Consider the following 16,175-nt stretch of genomic DNA (forward strand, 5'->3'; position numbering starts at 1 on the left):
TTTTGCCAGACAATTGAAAGTGTCATAATTTGCCCAGGTGGTTGGTTTATCATATCTCCCTTTTGATTCCTGGCTCTGTAATTCACATGTGAAATCTATGCCAAAGTAGAAATAACAAATATGGAGAATGTTAGTCTATTGAGTCTCAATCATGGGAAGTTATTCTCATAGCCACAAAGTTAAGAAGATAGTCATTTTTGGGCTACTGTCCTCTTTTACCTTATTCTTCGATGACTTTGGTATGGTACATAGGTAGCATCTTAGGTTTTCTTCTGGTCCTTTGTGTAGGGTTTTCCTCCTTATTGATTTATTTGTTTTTATGATATACTTGTTTAAGGGTGTTTCCAGTGCACGGGGCTACTTGTTTTACGAGGGTTGTTTTTGTGCATAGTTTTATCCTTGCTTTGCAAAGATGTTTCTGCAATTTGAATTTGTGACCTTCCAATCATGAAGGAGCAACCTTACCGATGCTAACAAGGCTCACGCTTTTATGATATACTTGCTTATTCCCCCCCCCCCCCCCCCCCAAAAAAAAAAAAAAAAAAAAAAAAAAATCCTAGTTCTAAACTTCCTCTTTATTCTTCTTTTCTGCTAGTATAATTATTTATGCTTACTTCATTATGAAATTGCTTTGCATTGTGAATGTTGCAACGTGTTTATCTGCTGTGATTTTGGTTCCTCAACTTGACTAATATGAATTAAATGTGCGCAGGAGCTCTTTTCAGAGGTTGGTGACCTGAAAAGATATTCAATACATTATGATCGAAGCGGGAGATCAAAGGTAAACCTTACCAAATTTGGGGTGATCTGGTCTCTGAATGATTCTTTTGTCCAACCATGGTTTAGAGAGGACGTTTTTTTCTTTAGGGAACAGCAGAAGTTGTCTTCTCACGGCGTCAAGATGCTCTATCAGCTGTCAAGAGGTACAATAATGTGCAGCTTGATGGGAAGCCAATGAAAATTGAGATTGTGGGGACACATATTGCAATCCCTCGCTTGCCTCCATCTGCAAATGATTCTTTTGGAAATGTAAATGGGTTTCCAAGAAGGTATGTTGGTTATTGTAATGTCTAAATATGCTTCTTTTCCTGGGTTTCATATTTGCATTTTTAGCAGCTTGGGTTATTTCTGAGACGGTATTTTATTTGCATGATTCCGCCTTGTGTTTGGTTAGACTGAATGGTATTTCGGTATTACTTCTGATACTAGTTCATTCTGTGTAAATTAAAAAAGTAGCCAAGTATTGATATTTGTGGGCAGCTGAAAAATCCGTTGAACATTCCCTAAATAATTTGAATTCACTACAGGCCAACTAACATCCCACTCATTCTTTTAATTGCTGAAAGCACCGAGGATGGTGTGGTCTTTTTATTTTAATGTGTTAATATATACAGTTTCTTTCAATACTAGATTTTGTTGGTCTTGGGGTTCACCAAATTTCTTTTGAATGTGTCATATATATAGATTCTTTTAATACTAGATTTTGTTGGTCTTAGGATTCACCAAATTTCTTTCAAATATGTTTAGATATACGGATTCTTCCAATACTAGATTTTGTTGGTCTTAGGGTTTGATCCCTTTTGGCAATTTCCTCTATATAGTATATAGTTTATTACTTATCAAAAACCAAAGGTCGAAATAATGACGGAATTGCCAAAGATAAAAGAAATAAAAAGAAACACAAGTTTTTGAACTTAGAGATGCTCTGTTTAAAGAATATGGTGATAAGGACCAATGAAACTCCACAAGAAGACCAATCTTGAAAGATAAGGATAAGCTACAATATTCCGTGATCCCCTTGGTCCTTCACTTGCCTCCTTTACAATGTTCTGCAAGGTCTTAACATATTTTATTAAAAACACCCGGCCTATCCTCCTTCCAGCTTTTTAAATTTTTAGACTGTGAGGCCCGCTTGTTATTTGATCCCATTTTTAAAATCCTCTTTGTGTGTGCTTATATTGCGCTTTGCAAGGTTCTTTCCATTTTCAGAATTTTTATATCCGTACTATTCCTAAAATCTTGTCTTCTGGTGCATGCTGTTGGCCCTTCTTTTTAATTTAATTATTTTTCTTTTTATGCAAGTTTACCTGCATTGCATTAGATAATAATTTATGCTACAGCGACAAAGTAAAGCTGCTTCCGGTTACTACATTTTTCATATATTATTTGAGCAGTGCGCAAGGAAGGGGTGGTGCATCAGGAAGGGGTCGTGGTGGCAGGAGTGGGGGCCGTGGATTTGGACGGGGGCGCGGAAGAGGAAGAGGCCGTGGTGAGAAGATATCTGCTGAAGATCTTGATTCAGATTTGGAAAAGTATCACTCAGAGGCAATGCAGACGGATAATTGAATGAATCGCTCAAGTTTCACCTTTGCTTGCACATTTCCTACAGTCTTTGTGTGCTTGAACATGCAGAAACCAAATTAGTTTTTGTATTTGAATCATTGTCTTTTTAGCGTAACAACTAACAAAGAAGCAATACTAGTACAGATGACTGTTGGATCCATGGCAATGGACCTTAGGGTTTTACTTTCTATTGTTCCATTGATCTGGGTATGTATTTAGTCCCATCACTATGCTGTTTTTGGCGTTCTGCATCCGAGCTCCTGCCTTTTTTCAATCTGGCTCATGTACTTATATAGTGGGGGCTACAATTCCTCACTTCATCTAGATGCGTCAAAAGTTTTGCCTACGAGGTGATGGATTTGAAACAAAGGAGATTACGATGCCCACTACTTTGAAGTGATGCAGATTACTTCTTGTATCACCGAACTGCCGGGAGCATCCGCTTTGAGGTAATTTCCTTTTAATGCCCTTTGTCCTTCTCCTATGGGCTAATTTTGCTGTTGATGTTCTGCCCATTTTCTTTTTATGTTGCATCTAGATGTTCTTTTTCTGTTTTGTTTTTCGTCCTCATATTTACTGTGGAAATGGCGGTGCACGTAACATGCTGGAATCTGGTAGCCTGGTATGATGATCAGTTCACATGATATTGGGTTACGCGGTTCTAGAAATTCGTGTGATGGATAATCTGGGGCGTATTCGTTCTGATATTGATGTGTGGATGTGGCTATGTGATATCTGAATTAATTTCCTTTGCTGTACTAATGTATTCTTACATCCCTGCAGTTTCAGCAGGAGTAGAGCTATTTTTGGTTGCAGGCATTCTAGTTCAATGAGTAGTACATTTGGTCCAAACTTCAAAGGTGGCGACCTTTGTTATCACTTGTTTGGCAGTGTTAACTGTTAAGCCTGGCGTTGAAATAATCACCAGTTGGGGAAAAAGAAGGTTTAGGTGAAGTGAGTGTTATGGTTTGACTTGTGCTTTGCTCCGAGTGCATGGATCCTGGAGATGATGAATGTTTAAGATGCCATGTTCTGCCTGGTTCACAAACAAGCTTGGGACTGGTTTTAGAGAAGCACTTCGCCATGCAAGCTCAGTTTGGAATCAGCAGGAAAGGGCAATCTAATTAGGATGATCCCTCTTCCTTCTTCCAAAGTAGTTCTGAGATGTTCTTATATGTTGGATATCTTAAACACTGTAATTATTTAAGAACTGCGGACAATGCATACCGTCCATTTGAACTCAAGTAGGAATCTAATGGCACGTACTGAAAGATACAGAAAAGAATGAGAAGTGAAATTTCATGAAAAGATGCAAGCGCCTAAAACATACTTGTTCTTTTGTTCTGCCTTTGTTAACAGTGTTTGGGAGAGGGATGTAGCGGGAGTGGATTGAAAGAGGTTATATTGTCTCGAAGACAATATCAAACGGAACGTAATGGAAGTGTTCTCATTCATTTCCACTTAAATTAGCATTTTTTCCTCTCAAACTGGAAAATAGACCGAGGCATTATACATGAACATAATTAACCCCAACAATTGTAAAAAGAACTCAAATATTATTGATTTGCATATCTATTATGAACCGTCTTTTGTTATTTAATATTTTTTATTTTATCTATTTTCATAATTATTCTCCCAAACAAAAAAAAAAAAGAAAAGAAAAAGAAATATAGTATTATATTTTTTCAACTTTTCATCCCCCATATGTCCAGTTGTACATATATTGATCAAACACGGCTTCCCCTTCGTCATTTCCTAGGAAGACCCCAACCAAGGATATCCCAACAAAAATGAAAGTAGAAAGAGCGGTGTAGACAAAATCGATTACCATGCCTGCGGTAAACGACAGAACTTGTTAATTCCCCTTTTGTATTCAAAATTCAAAATTAAAATATGAGAAATGTGAACAAGAACGAGACAACAACCAGGTGAACCCAAAAAAAAAAAAAAAAAGATTACAGCACCTGATGATGAGGTAAAACATACCTCTCATGTGTATTACAACAGTAAGAAAGCCTTGCCTAGAATCCACCAAAGGTCCAGTTATATTCAGTTCAAAATTTACATTAGGAGCACTGCCAAATTCTTGAATGCACAATCAGGACTTCTTCGCCTTTACCAACTTTTCCCAAGCAGAACATATCAAACTGAAAATATAGTACAGTATCGCCTTTACGCACGACATTATGAAGTTCCAACAAGAGGATGGCCAATACCACGGGTATAGCAACCGGAAAAACAAGCTTATAAGATGCCGAGGGTATTGCCCTACCTGAAATAAAGCAAAAAATTTACTGCTACATAAGTTGCTGTAGACATTAGTGTACGGCAAATGTTGCGAACAAAACACTTTCCAACAATTGACGTCATACTGATGCCTGAAATTCAAATTCATGTCCATGCAGTACACAACAGCAGCAAGTAAAAAACAACTAAAGTATTACTGCCTCATCTACTACACGGCCGCCCGCCCAGGCCAAGGTTGAAAAGACCATCAGCGGAGGTCATCTAGTCAATCAGTTAGAAACAAGCTCCCCTAAGTTATAAATTAAAAAAAGGTAAAAAGTTGTAGGTCAAGCATATTTTGTCCTTTTACTTGGTACCGGCAGTTTTTCTTCTATAGCCCAACATCCACATTTAGATCATCCGCAGGACAAGTAAGCATAACTAATTTCGGTAGCCACCCATTTGGTTCAATCCATATGCATTCCAGCATTAAGGAAAAGCTGCTTCAGCTAACTGACTCCATCTAGTGGAATTAAGGCTTGTGATTGTTTTGAAAACTGCATTACTGCTGCAATGTAGTTTGCCCAGAGAACACAAACACCCAGTTCCTAACCAAAAGTCAAGATGATAACAAATTGATAACACACATTATGGTATCTCAATAAACAACTTCTCCTCAAAACTGTATGAAGTCTCAGATGATAACAAATTGGTAACACAAATTGTGGTATCTGGAAATACAACTTTCGTTGACAATGGTATGGAGTTTTAGATGATAACAAATTGGTAACTGCATACACAACTTTTGCTTGACAATTGTATGAAGTTATAGTTACTATATTCGTCCAAACATGTGTCACAATTTTTATCATTTATTCCAGAGCACTGGATTGAGTTATCTTCAAATATCAGTTGATAAGCTTGAGCTTTCATCACAAGCTCGGCTGCCCTAGCAAAATTAAAATTATCAGACTGAAATCAAGTTTCATTATTTGACAAATTTTAACTTGGTCATCAAAAATCTTTATCAATACCTTATAGGTCGAAACATTTACATATTCCCTTCTTATAAGCTTACTTCCATCCAAAAGACCATCTGGTAACATTTTGAAACACAAGGCATAGCCAGCTTTTATATCCATGTATTTTTTTATTTGAACTCCCAACTGTCTACTCTTATACTGGTTAATAATTCATTCACTATCTGATTCGGCAGTGGTTTCTTGTTCCCTTTTGCTCCTCAATTTTGTTCAAACAAAGCTTTGGATCTATTAAAAATTCAATAGGAGGGTTGTCTCTTGCCAAATCTTCCATATCAATGCTTTATGGAAGAAGGCATACTTATTAATTCTGGGTCTCCCGTTCTATATTCAGTGGGCAATTGAAGTCATTAGTAAGAATCATATGCATGTGAAAAACACTCACCAACAAGACAATAAAGGGAAAAGGCCAAAGAATGGATGCTCTATTGCTATGGATAGCAGATTATCGTTCACACCTCTCTTCCAATCTAGAGGGGAAACTACTACATCCTTTCTAAGATTTTGTTTCACCCAAACATAAAGATAAACTTGATCTAAATGGGTTTGAACTACTTAAAAATAGCCTCCATCCTTGCTATACATTCCTAACAGGATTGAAACAAAAAATTACTCTCTAAATCAAGTACGCTGGCACCTAAATTCTCATTCATGGACATTTCAAAGCAACTCTCTTTGTCAAGCAACTACACAAAATGACCCCAAAGTTCCTAATTTCCGTATGGTATCAACACTGGCTTGCATATAAGGGTTGGGTTTATCCATTATGGATATGTCCCAGTCAAATGGTCTGGCTAACTAACATACCCAAATGTTAGTTACAAGCATCCTCCAGGCCCTGCTCGGAGAACCTCTGTCCAAACCTACATTATTGTAGGATAATCTGTATACATATCCCATGGATGAGTACAGCATGTGCCCACCTGTAACAATATAATCCCTGTCCCTTTTATAGTCAATGAAGTACTTGTCTGCTAAAAATGAGTCAATTGTATGTTCACTACTGGTTCTGAGTCATTGGTCACATATACTACAAACTTGCTCTGATGATAAAAAGTAAGCGAGTTACAATAGCCTTTCATATATACTACATATTATTCAGAATATCTCCATCTTGTGTTTGAGGGCAAGGAAAGGTAACTCAAAACATATTATTTTGTATGCTAGAGTTTATGGATCCTTTAAGAGGAGTTCTTTATATCAAGCACATTATGAACACACACGAGCATCTGTGCATGTATAAAAATGTCTCTCACCAAAGTGAGTTGGCAAGCAATTTGGTAGAACTGCCTAATTAACATGAGTGCTTCAGTCACATGCTTTAGTTCAGTGCTGCCCACAGGCTCTTGATTCTTTCTTATAAACCTCAATTGAAAAGAAGATGAGCAAGATCCAGCAGAAAGTGTGGATTTCAGCTTAAAAGCCATCAGTTGATGTAACCATAGCATACCAGTAGAAGATTTGGAATGAATTGATGTTCACATCTAAGTAATACAAGATATTCCGTGACCTTAATACCAACAAAGCACAATCATGTATTCATCTGAACTATTAATATTTCTCTCTGGTTGAGCTAAAAGTGATCGTGCCTACTTACCGGGAAAAGGAAATCTAAAGCATCCCAGGCTGCATGACGAACAGCTCTTGTTGGATACATTGGACCACCAGGAGAAGTGAAGCTATACAAGCATGCTTTCAGTCTTGTACTAGTTGTCATTCTCAGCTCCATCCCTGCAGCAAAATAAGTCATGCTGCATTGACCAGAAAATCTAGTCTAGATCATATTTGTTACAAGCAACTCAAAAAACTTGAAATCTCATCATATCCATGGTGTCTTGAAAAACTATACCTTGGAGAGCTTTAATCTGAGAAAGGTAATGCAACAGTACTGGCTCCACCTTCAATTTCTGCAGCTGTCGAAGTAGGAAAGTACGAACGATATTAAAAGGTCCAAGCAGAATAAACCTGAACTGATCAAATGATGCAAGCATGCCATTTCAACTCTTACCTGATCAGCAAGCTCAATAACAAAAACATCCGTTGGACCACCAATAAAAAGAGTTGGAAATTCTGGAAATTGTTTGAAGAAGCTTCCAAGCTTGTCAGCTGTAATAAGATATAAAATTTCAAGTCAATATAGAATAGAGAAATGAATAAGGTCAAATGTTGGATGATCTGTCTTGACTTCAGCAGAAACTTAAGTGTTACCTAAGTTGTAAAAAAATATGAACCTTGACAGGAGAAGAAATAGATCTTGTTGGGCCTGAAATAATCAAGGATTTGCAGGTTAATTCTCTGCCTCATGAGGAATAGGACCACACTTATTAATGATTCACACTGCTCAAAATAACATGCGAAAAATATATGGGTTGGATCAATGCCTCACCTGCAAGGGAATTTTCTTTAATCTCTCAGGCACCAATGCAACCTCCTCCAGAAGATACTAAACCAAAAGGAATCAAATAAGTAGGGAAAAGTATCTCCCCTCACATCTTTCAAACATTATAAAATAGTGAGAGAACATTTTGCATAAGAGAAGAATCGTACCCTGAAGAGAGATTGAAAACGTCTTGCGTTCGTTTGGATGTCAATCCTGCATGAAAAATGTATTTTATGTTATCTTCCTTCTCCTTTATTATCTACCTCTTCGCAAAAAGCACCTTATAAAGATGCTGCAACAAATGATGGCAAGGTGCCAAAGAAATAAGGCATTATTAAACCCAATCTGACCACTCTGTTGATCTCCCTCTGGGTGGCACATAGAGAATTGAACACATGTTAACTTTGAAGTTGGAAAGAATAATCCAGTTAATGTGACCATCTCTTCATTACCTACGGTACCCCTAATCTCTGAAAATCTGGATTCTCGGATCAAACAACAGATATTACTGCTCTCTTGAAAGTAGAGCAGCAAGTCCATTTAACCCTTTTGTTAAATGATGGTAATGCTACTCCTTTCTCAGAAGAGCAGAGCTGAAGGAATCAGCAGAACACGAATCAAAATTTACTTGGTGTTCTCAGTCCTAGCCAATACTGCCTTCCTATTATAGGAGTTTGGCTACCTCACCATTCCCTTTCCCTTTCTAGCCAAGCAGTATCCGGTTGGTTTCATTTTGATGATGTTTTGATGATGAAGGTTTTCATACAAAACTTTAATAAGTGAACTTAAAACTATTTTGATAATGAATGAATGAATGATTTTAAAAGTAGTATGTCAAAGTGTAATGATTGAAAACTGATGATACTTATTGAAACAAATCATGGAAATATAAGTAATACTCGAGTGCTTGATGTTTAAATAGATGCAATCGAATTCTTGATGTTTAGAAGACAAATGATTTAGTACTTAAGGTTGAGATGAAAAAGTAATACAGTATTTGAGCTTTATAATCGAGTTTTAGACTTGCAGTCAACATTACTCGAGTTTTAGAAAATAATACTCAAGTATTACACCGTAGCACAGAGAGTGCAGTCAACATTACTCGAGTATTACACTGTAGCAGAGGGTGTGGTCAACATTACTCGAGTATTGGAAAATGCTACCCAAATATTACAGTGTAGCACAGAGGGTCTAAAAGTCTTACTCGAGTAACACATGATGTTACTTGACTAATTAGCTATGAAAGTGAGAACCATTTCTGAGACAGTTTGAATTACTCGAGTGATGAAGAAAGCCTTACTCGAGTAATAAACAAAGAAACAGAGAATCTCTAAATCTTACTCAAGTAAAGTTTAGTATTACTCGATTAATATACAAAGAAACAAAGACCTTCAAAATCTTACTCGAGTAACATAATGTATTACTCAAGTAAGGCAGGCATGAATTTTTAAATCTAAAAAATGCACAGATTGTTGCTTGACTAACATTATGACATTACTTGAGTATCGTAACCCATCCATTCGGAAATTTGGATTTCGAGTTGTTCAAATGCCATCATTTCGCTCTGATAACTTACCTAATGTTCATCTAACCTCTCTCTGATCTCTGCAGACCATCTTTTGATAAAAAACAAAAAATACAACTAATCTCTGCATATACAACATGAGAAGTTTTCAGCAGGGCATGTGGTTGAAGATGACTATTCATTGTAGTAGCAACTGAAAGGGATTATCTTCTTCCAGATCTTGTCTCCTACAATTAGAAGTCTTTGAAGGGGTGTCAATCTCTATAAATGGTCAAGAGAGATGATTAGGCTTACATATTTTGAAAATCAGATTTCAAATTCTTCATTGTTCTTGATCTTCACTGTTTTCATCTTCCTTTCTGTCAAGTCTTCTTGTTTCCATTGTAAATCATATTTTAGCCTTGCTCTAGTCTGATTTCATAAAGAGTGTATTTCTTTTGAGAGTTGTTTCTCTCATTCTTACTTTGTATTTTGATTTTCCTAGTGTTGGTGCTAGAAGAGCTACCTAGGTTGCTAGTTGGTGTATTGGATTGGGGTTGTAACCCAAGTTTGTCTTAGTGGATTTGAAAATCTCTAGTTGGGCACTAGAATAGTGGACATAGGCTGGGAAGAACAGAACCACTCTAAATCTTTTGTCTCTTGCATATTTTTCTTTTCCTCTTAACTTTATATTACAACTTTACACTCAAAGAATCACTATTTAATAAATCATATTAAAAAAATTTCACAAAACACAAGAACTTTGAAACACCCAATTCACCCCACCTTTTGGGTGTGAGGTGCCATAAAATATATCAGATCTAACATATCCCATCAACCATTTGTTTGAATCACCAGAAACTCAGATAAAATACAATGGGAAAGCCATTTGGCTCTGGTTTCATGCTGGAAGCAGGAAGCCAAAAAGGAAAAAGAAAACCACTGCACAAAATCATTTCAGGAGAAAACTGTACGGGAGAAAACTGTACGTGACCAATATTGTAAAAGCCAACTAATAGGAATTCCAATAAGCATGTAGAGGAAAATCATAAACTAAGAGGCAACAACCGGCCATTTTCCTCACAAAAATTTTATGGAACCAGAGGGAAACATTTCCTTGTTTGGGGAAAATAACATAATAATTTTTATCATTAGGCAAGAGACTCAAGGTACAAAATACAGAATAAAATTAATTAGTCTTTACAACAACAATTTTTTTATGAAACCAGTGGGAAACATTACCTTGTCTGGGGAGATTACCTAGAATAGTTTTTAGCATGCATCAAGACATTTAAGGTACAAAATTATCCAGAATAAAATTAATTTCTTCAGAAATAGGTGGAATGCTGAATGCTCCATTTTCCCAGGGAAATAAAGAAAATGCAGAAAAACAAACACTGCGATTAGGAATCCTCTGACTATCAGACTCAAAATTGATGCCATGGAATTTCTGTTCTTCCATCCATTACTGTGTTGGTCAACCAAGAGCACAGGAAAATAGCCATAGAAGTACAACATGCAGCTAAAAATGGAAGTCATGGATTTGCAGTAATATTCTATTCCAAACTGTTAAAGCAAAAAATATTTAATAAGGATGAAAATTATCAACATGCAATAGCAAACATCCATACCAGAAGACATTTGTAGCACCTTGAACAAGAGCCGATGAGTAACGCAGGAGGACTTCAGAATTATCAAGTTGAACTTCAAACAACTGCAAAAAGGATAGCAAGTATATTAAGATCAAACAAAATAAAAATATTCATCCTTTGTAAAACTATATTGAGAGGAAAATATATATTTTTTTTCTCTAGTTTAGAAATACATCTAGTAAGCACCATCCAATGCGATGCATGCTGAACCTCCCAGCAAGCTCCCTCTGGGCTATACACACCTCAGGCTTGCTCAATTCCCTGCCAATGCTGCTTTGATCTATTACTCGTAGGACCTTAAATTTTAGTTGTAGCTCCAGATATAGCTTTTAATAACAGATGTCTACAGGAACAAACACTCCTAGACGAGAACCTTCACACAAGCTAAGTACTTGGGTAACTAGTTGACTGGACACTGCTGCGATATAATCTAAGACAGTTGAGGAAACTACAGAAATTTAACTTCCAAAAGCTCCATTGAGGCAATAAGAGGTGAAAAAGCATTACTCTCAAGGGAATAAACCTCCTTACCTCCCATCTACTTGGTTGAACAGAACAAGTATAGAAAGATACTACATCAGACTATCTAACCCTAAAGATAAAGAGTGCCTTTTGAAGGGCAAAATTTGATAAAGAATGTAAAGTAATCTGGGGGAACTGGGCAGAAAGTTATTTATGCATCCTCAGAAGCAACTTACTTCTCTCGTTCCTTTCATTCCACCTTCTGTTCTAGTAAACTGAGGGCATTCTATTCCTCCTTCCCCCGCCCCCATCTTTTCCTTTGTCTGCCTTATCAGACGTATGAATTTTGCTGTTTACTCCTCATCAAATGATGAAAATGAGAACATGAGAAAAATAGGAACTTGGTTACCATTATTAAACAAAAGTTCCACCAATGTATTCAACATCACACCTGTGGAAGGAGAACTTATATGACAGAGTTAATGCAGTAAAGTGGGTGCATACCCATTTGTGGAACAGAAGGGAGAAAATATGAGATGCAAATGATTGGCTCCATAATTGGACTATCAAATCAAGAATTGGATTTCCATCCTCAGGCTTCCATACAAAATAATCAGCAAGAACATCATAAAAGCAAAGCGAACCCTCAATTCCATCCTCAGAGGGGGAAATTTGATCTTCTCTGCTTAGTATTATATCTGCTCCAATTACAGTGCAACAAATGAGAACACAGAATTAGAAATTGCACTACATCCATAAACTACAAATTAGCAATCAAGTCAGAAACTATACCTATAGACTACAATTGATCAAATTGCTAATGAACAACTAAAAAATAATTAACACAATGGAGCCGGAACAAATACAGATACCATCCAACTGCACAAAACTAAGTTTGACATATTACACACTTCCCTTTGAATCAATAATGTGTTTCAGATTTATCTAACTGTTCATTTTGGCAAAAGGACAGGTAGTTTGAAATATTTATCCGAATGACTAGCAGTGGTCCTGGGGTCACAACTATATTTCAGGTTTTAGGAAGTCACTAGCAAGGAAACTATGCCACATCAATTCTTATTTTGAGTGAGCAGAGAATGCATTGGACTAGAATATGAGCTGCTAGGCAAACAACACTGCCAAAACATTGAGAGAGAAAGTAGGGGGGAAAAAGTGCATGGTTAAAGAGACAACAACATTAACAAGCATTGTTATATAGACGGCTAAAAAAAACAACCATCATTTGTCTTAATCCCATAGGTGGAGTCAACTATAATTTTAGACCTCTATTAATCTCTTTCCATGGTTATATCTTTTGTAAAAACATTATATTTCATGTCATGTGTAAGGGCTTTCTTTGGCTTCCCTCTCATAGTTACTAGGTTCACTCCTGCCCCTTGGAACAACAAGTTTCAGACTATAGTTGTCTTGCAACCCTAGATGGCAAGAAATGCAATCCAGATCCCTAAGAATCGGGATTCCAAGCCATGTAGATGCTCAGTTAAACAATTTAAAACTAGGAAGAAACTTAAAGTTAAAATAAATTTCAAAGAAAATTAGAGAAAATAAAGCTTGGCTGCCTCACTTTCTTGTATATTCCATCACAATTTGAATTATATTCAGACCTGACTTAGTTCACATAGGATTCTTCAATAATAATTAATAAGATTAGAAACAAATTTGGGACTCCATAGCTAGTTTTTTGACCAAAACATGGACATTCAAAAAATATAAGAGAAAGAAAGTTCTGGTGACGTTGAATTGGATTCATTCAAAGATTGGCTTTGGTAGGCTCCTTACACTAGTTTCTATGAATAAAATAAGAATTTCGTAAAGCCTATAACTATAGAACGCCAACTAAATGTTCAATGCATAAGTTGTAGAATAACTATATACAAGCAATCTTTCCTTCTTTAACACCTTCCACAAGACTTCTCTAGGGACACTGTCATGAACTTTTTCAAATTCATAAAAATCATGCAGATCCTTTTGTTTGTCTATCTATAAGCTTTTCTATTAGATGTCTTGATAAGTAGACAACTTTGTTATTGACCTACCAAGAAGAAAAATCAAATTGGTTATCAAAGACCTTAGTTCCTCTCCTTAACTTTTGCTCAATTACCCTCTCAAAAAGCTTCAGTGTGGCTGGATAGATAATTCATTAAAGTATTCTTTCTCCACTCATCCCACATCCATTTTGATTAAAGGATTACATCAAATAATTTTGTTCACCAAAAAATGCCTTCTTCTCCAAAACATTTCTATGTTTCTATTGGGATATGAATTGGTCCAACTGTTTTACTATTCGTCATCATTTCCACAGCTTATTTTATTTCATTTAGACATACAAATATAGACTATATAATTCCTATCTTCTTTGGCAATACCAAATGCCCCAACATAATACTTGTTCCTTAATCTTTATTAGATAACTTTGAGAAATACTCCTTTCATTTCATTTAATCAAAAGGTGCTCGTAAATGAGGGGGCGATCGAGGAAATTGGATGCTCTGAATTCATACTTTATAAACTTCAACATGAAACTGAGCTAATATCCATAATACTTGAAGGGAAAAAAGACCAAAAAAAGGTATTACAAGCTCTAAATAAAAAGAAAAGAATGACCAAAAGGACAAAAGTATAGAATAGATTTATTGCCGCTTGCCATTTTATTTTTTGTAAAGACAAGCATAGATTAGATATATTACAGCTTGCCTTTTTTATATATAAGTTCAAGCAATATGCTTTTTTGGGTCCACAACTGCCAAAAATTCAGCACAGTATTTATTGCAACCATCACAAAATGAAATCATAAATAATTCCTCTAAAAGGTTCCCTTCTATATTGCAAATCCTACCATGTACCCGGCAAACAATGGTGCCAATATCTGCAGATAATTTTAGCAAAATACCACTATTGATGCCATTGCTTCTACTTTAACAGTACCTCAGACTTAAGCCACTCGGCCTTCACGAGAGAAAAAACACATGCAGTCAATGACATTGACAAACACGGAAAAAAAGGAGAGAATCCGTGATGCTGTGCGATGTACAATTAACAGCATTGATAAACACATACAAGTAAGTGAACGACCAAGTGATCACCTCTAGCCCGATCATCAACCTCCAGAGCTATGTCCGCGAACAGCTCTTGCAACAAATCGCGTCTCTGCGACGGCGACGCAATCGCCTGCAACAAGTACACAAAATCCCAAAACTAAGCTCAATCCACCACCAGTTACAACAATTTGATACAGTTGAACATAATCAAACCGAGAATTCAAGATAACATAGAACGAAGAGGAGAGACGAAGAAGACGGACTCGTTGGAGCTTCTTTTCTATTTCCTGAGTCAGGGCGGAGAGATAAGCGGAGGTTCGCAGGGACGTGGGCGGAAGCATTTTGATGGAAACCTCCGGTTACAGAGAAGAGCATTACAGAACTTGATCAACAAAAACCCTAGCCCTAATTCATAACCAGAGGAGAGTTAGGCGCTAGAAACGCTTCGTTCTGGAGAAGATCGCTGGAAATTACTCTCAAATCCAAGTGAAGATTGGAGGGAGGGAGAGATGGCTCGAGCGTTTTCCGACAACCTGTTGGTTACTTTATTATTGTTGCTTTCAATGAATCGAAGGGGGCCTCCAGAGGGAGAAGCGTGCGTGGCAGAGAAGCAATGTCGAGGTCCATGGTGCTCTGCTGGGCTGGGCGCTACTATATACACGTGTATGGGAATGGGACAGCCTGCCTGCGGATTGAGATTGGATAAAATGCGAAAGGAGCGGTGTTAAGTTGACATGCCAAGGCAGATGAATGGGTCACCCCGTTGGGTGGATGGATCCGTCGGTGACGGGCAGTGCTCGAAATGGCATTTTCAAGGTTCTATTTTCTTTAGCCCCCCCCCCCCCCCCCCAACCCCCTTTTTTTTTTTTCAATTGTGGAATGTGCGAGTCGCGGGGGCCATCAAATTCCTCAGCCCCCGCAATGGAGATAGATTATTTAAAACACGAATGATAAAAAAAAATAAAATTACTCTATTTGTTTTTAATAGAAATTAATATTTTAAATTTTTTTAAGTAAAATATATAAAGACAAAGAACTATTATAAATATTTAAAATATTTCATTATATATGAGTTTTAATTTGATAAAATGATATCAACATTACTACATTTGAATTGTTATATTAATATTATATAATATAAATTAAATAACATTATTTAAAAATTTAAAATTCTTTAAATTAAAAAAAAAAATACAATACAAACTGAAAATAGTTAAGCCAATAACAGAATAACCCTTTATACTTTGTAATTGAGTCATGATTGTCAATGGCTCGTGGTGGGTCTAATTTTTGCTTCTCTCTTTTATCCTGCCCTGATTATGCATGATGAATATGTAGTTCTTTAATGGTTGTCCTGTAAACAAGCTCTAAAAATACCTTTGCTAAAAGATTATGTTGAGATAATTAAATTGATTTTCGAGTTTCTCAAGCAACAAGAGAGAGAGAGAGAGAGAGAAGAGGTATCCATCATCCACAGCTAAAACGTGATTAACGCGAAGCAAAAGTTCA

General features: G+C 36.5%; 2 protein-coding genes across 7 annotated transcripts in view; one reads left to right on the top strand and one right to left on the bottom strand.

The window, feature by feature from the left end:
- The window catches only part of LOC127797198 (THO complex subunit 4A-like), a 4,598-nt gene extending 1,011 nt beyond the window's left edge, over positions 1–3,587 (top strand). For 2 of the 3 annotated variants that reach the window (XM_052329838.1, XM_052329837.1), the window contains exons 3-5: positions 713–781; positions 868–1,049; positions 2,175–3,587. In XM_052329838.1, the coding sequence (XP_052185798.1) occupies positions 713–781; positions 868–1,049; positions 2,175–2,346 (423 nt within the window). In that variant the 3' untranslated portion in view covers positions 2,347–3,587. The remainder of the gene's footprint in view (positions 1–712; positions 782–867; positions 1,050–2,174) is intronic. The other variant, XR_008022151.1, reaches the window with a different exon arrangement.
- A 327-nt stretch (positions 3,588–3,914) lies between these two features.
- On the bottom strand, positions 3,915–15,422 carry LOC127797197 (uncharacterized). 4 transcript variants are annotated; one of them, XR_008022150.1, is made up of 12 exons: positions 14,930–15,422; positions 14,712–14,796; positions 12,112–12,305; positions 11,125–11,207; positions 8,157–8,202; positions 7,996–8,052; positions 7,818–7,872; positions 7,618–7,715; positions 7,459–7,522; positions 7,207–7,340; positions 4,330–4,615; positions 3,915–4,176 (listed from the first exon to the last, which is right to left on the bottom strand). XR_008022150.1 is itself a non-coding variant. In XM_052329833.1 (11 exons), exons 1-11 carry the CDS (start codon positions 15,005–15,007, stop codon positions 4,442–4,444), a joined length of 1,068 nt encoding a protein of 355 aa, XP_052185793.1. In that variant the 5' UTR covers positions 15,008–15,421; the 3' UTR covers positions 4,183–4,441. The 4 variants fall into 4 exon arrangements, 3 of the variants coding, with proteins under 3 accessions (XP_052185793.1, XP_052185795.1, XP_052185796.1); XM_052329833.1 differs by lacking the exon at positions 3,915–4,176 and having other exon boundaries at positions 4,183–4,615; positions 14,930–15,421; XM_052329835.1 differs by lacking the exons at positions 3,915–4,176; positions 14,930–15,422 and adding an exon at positions 11,844–11,956 and having other exon boundaries at positions 4,183–4,615; positions 14,686–14,796.
- Between the last annotated feature and the right edge of the window lie 753 nt (positions 15,423–16,175).

The sequence above is a fragment of the Diospyros lotus genome, chromosome 3, assembly GCF_014633365.1.
Source record: "Diospyros lotus cultivar Yz01 chromosome 3, ASM1463336v1, whole genome shotgun sequence".
Lineage (NCBI taxonomy): Eukaryota > Viridiplantae > Streptophyta > Magnoliopsida > Ericales > Ebenaceae > Diospyros > Diospyros lotus.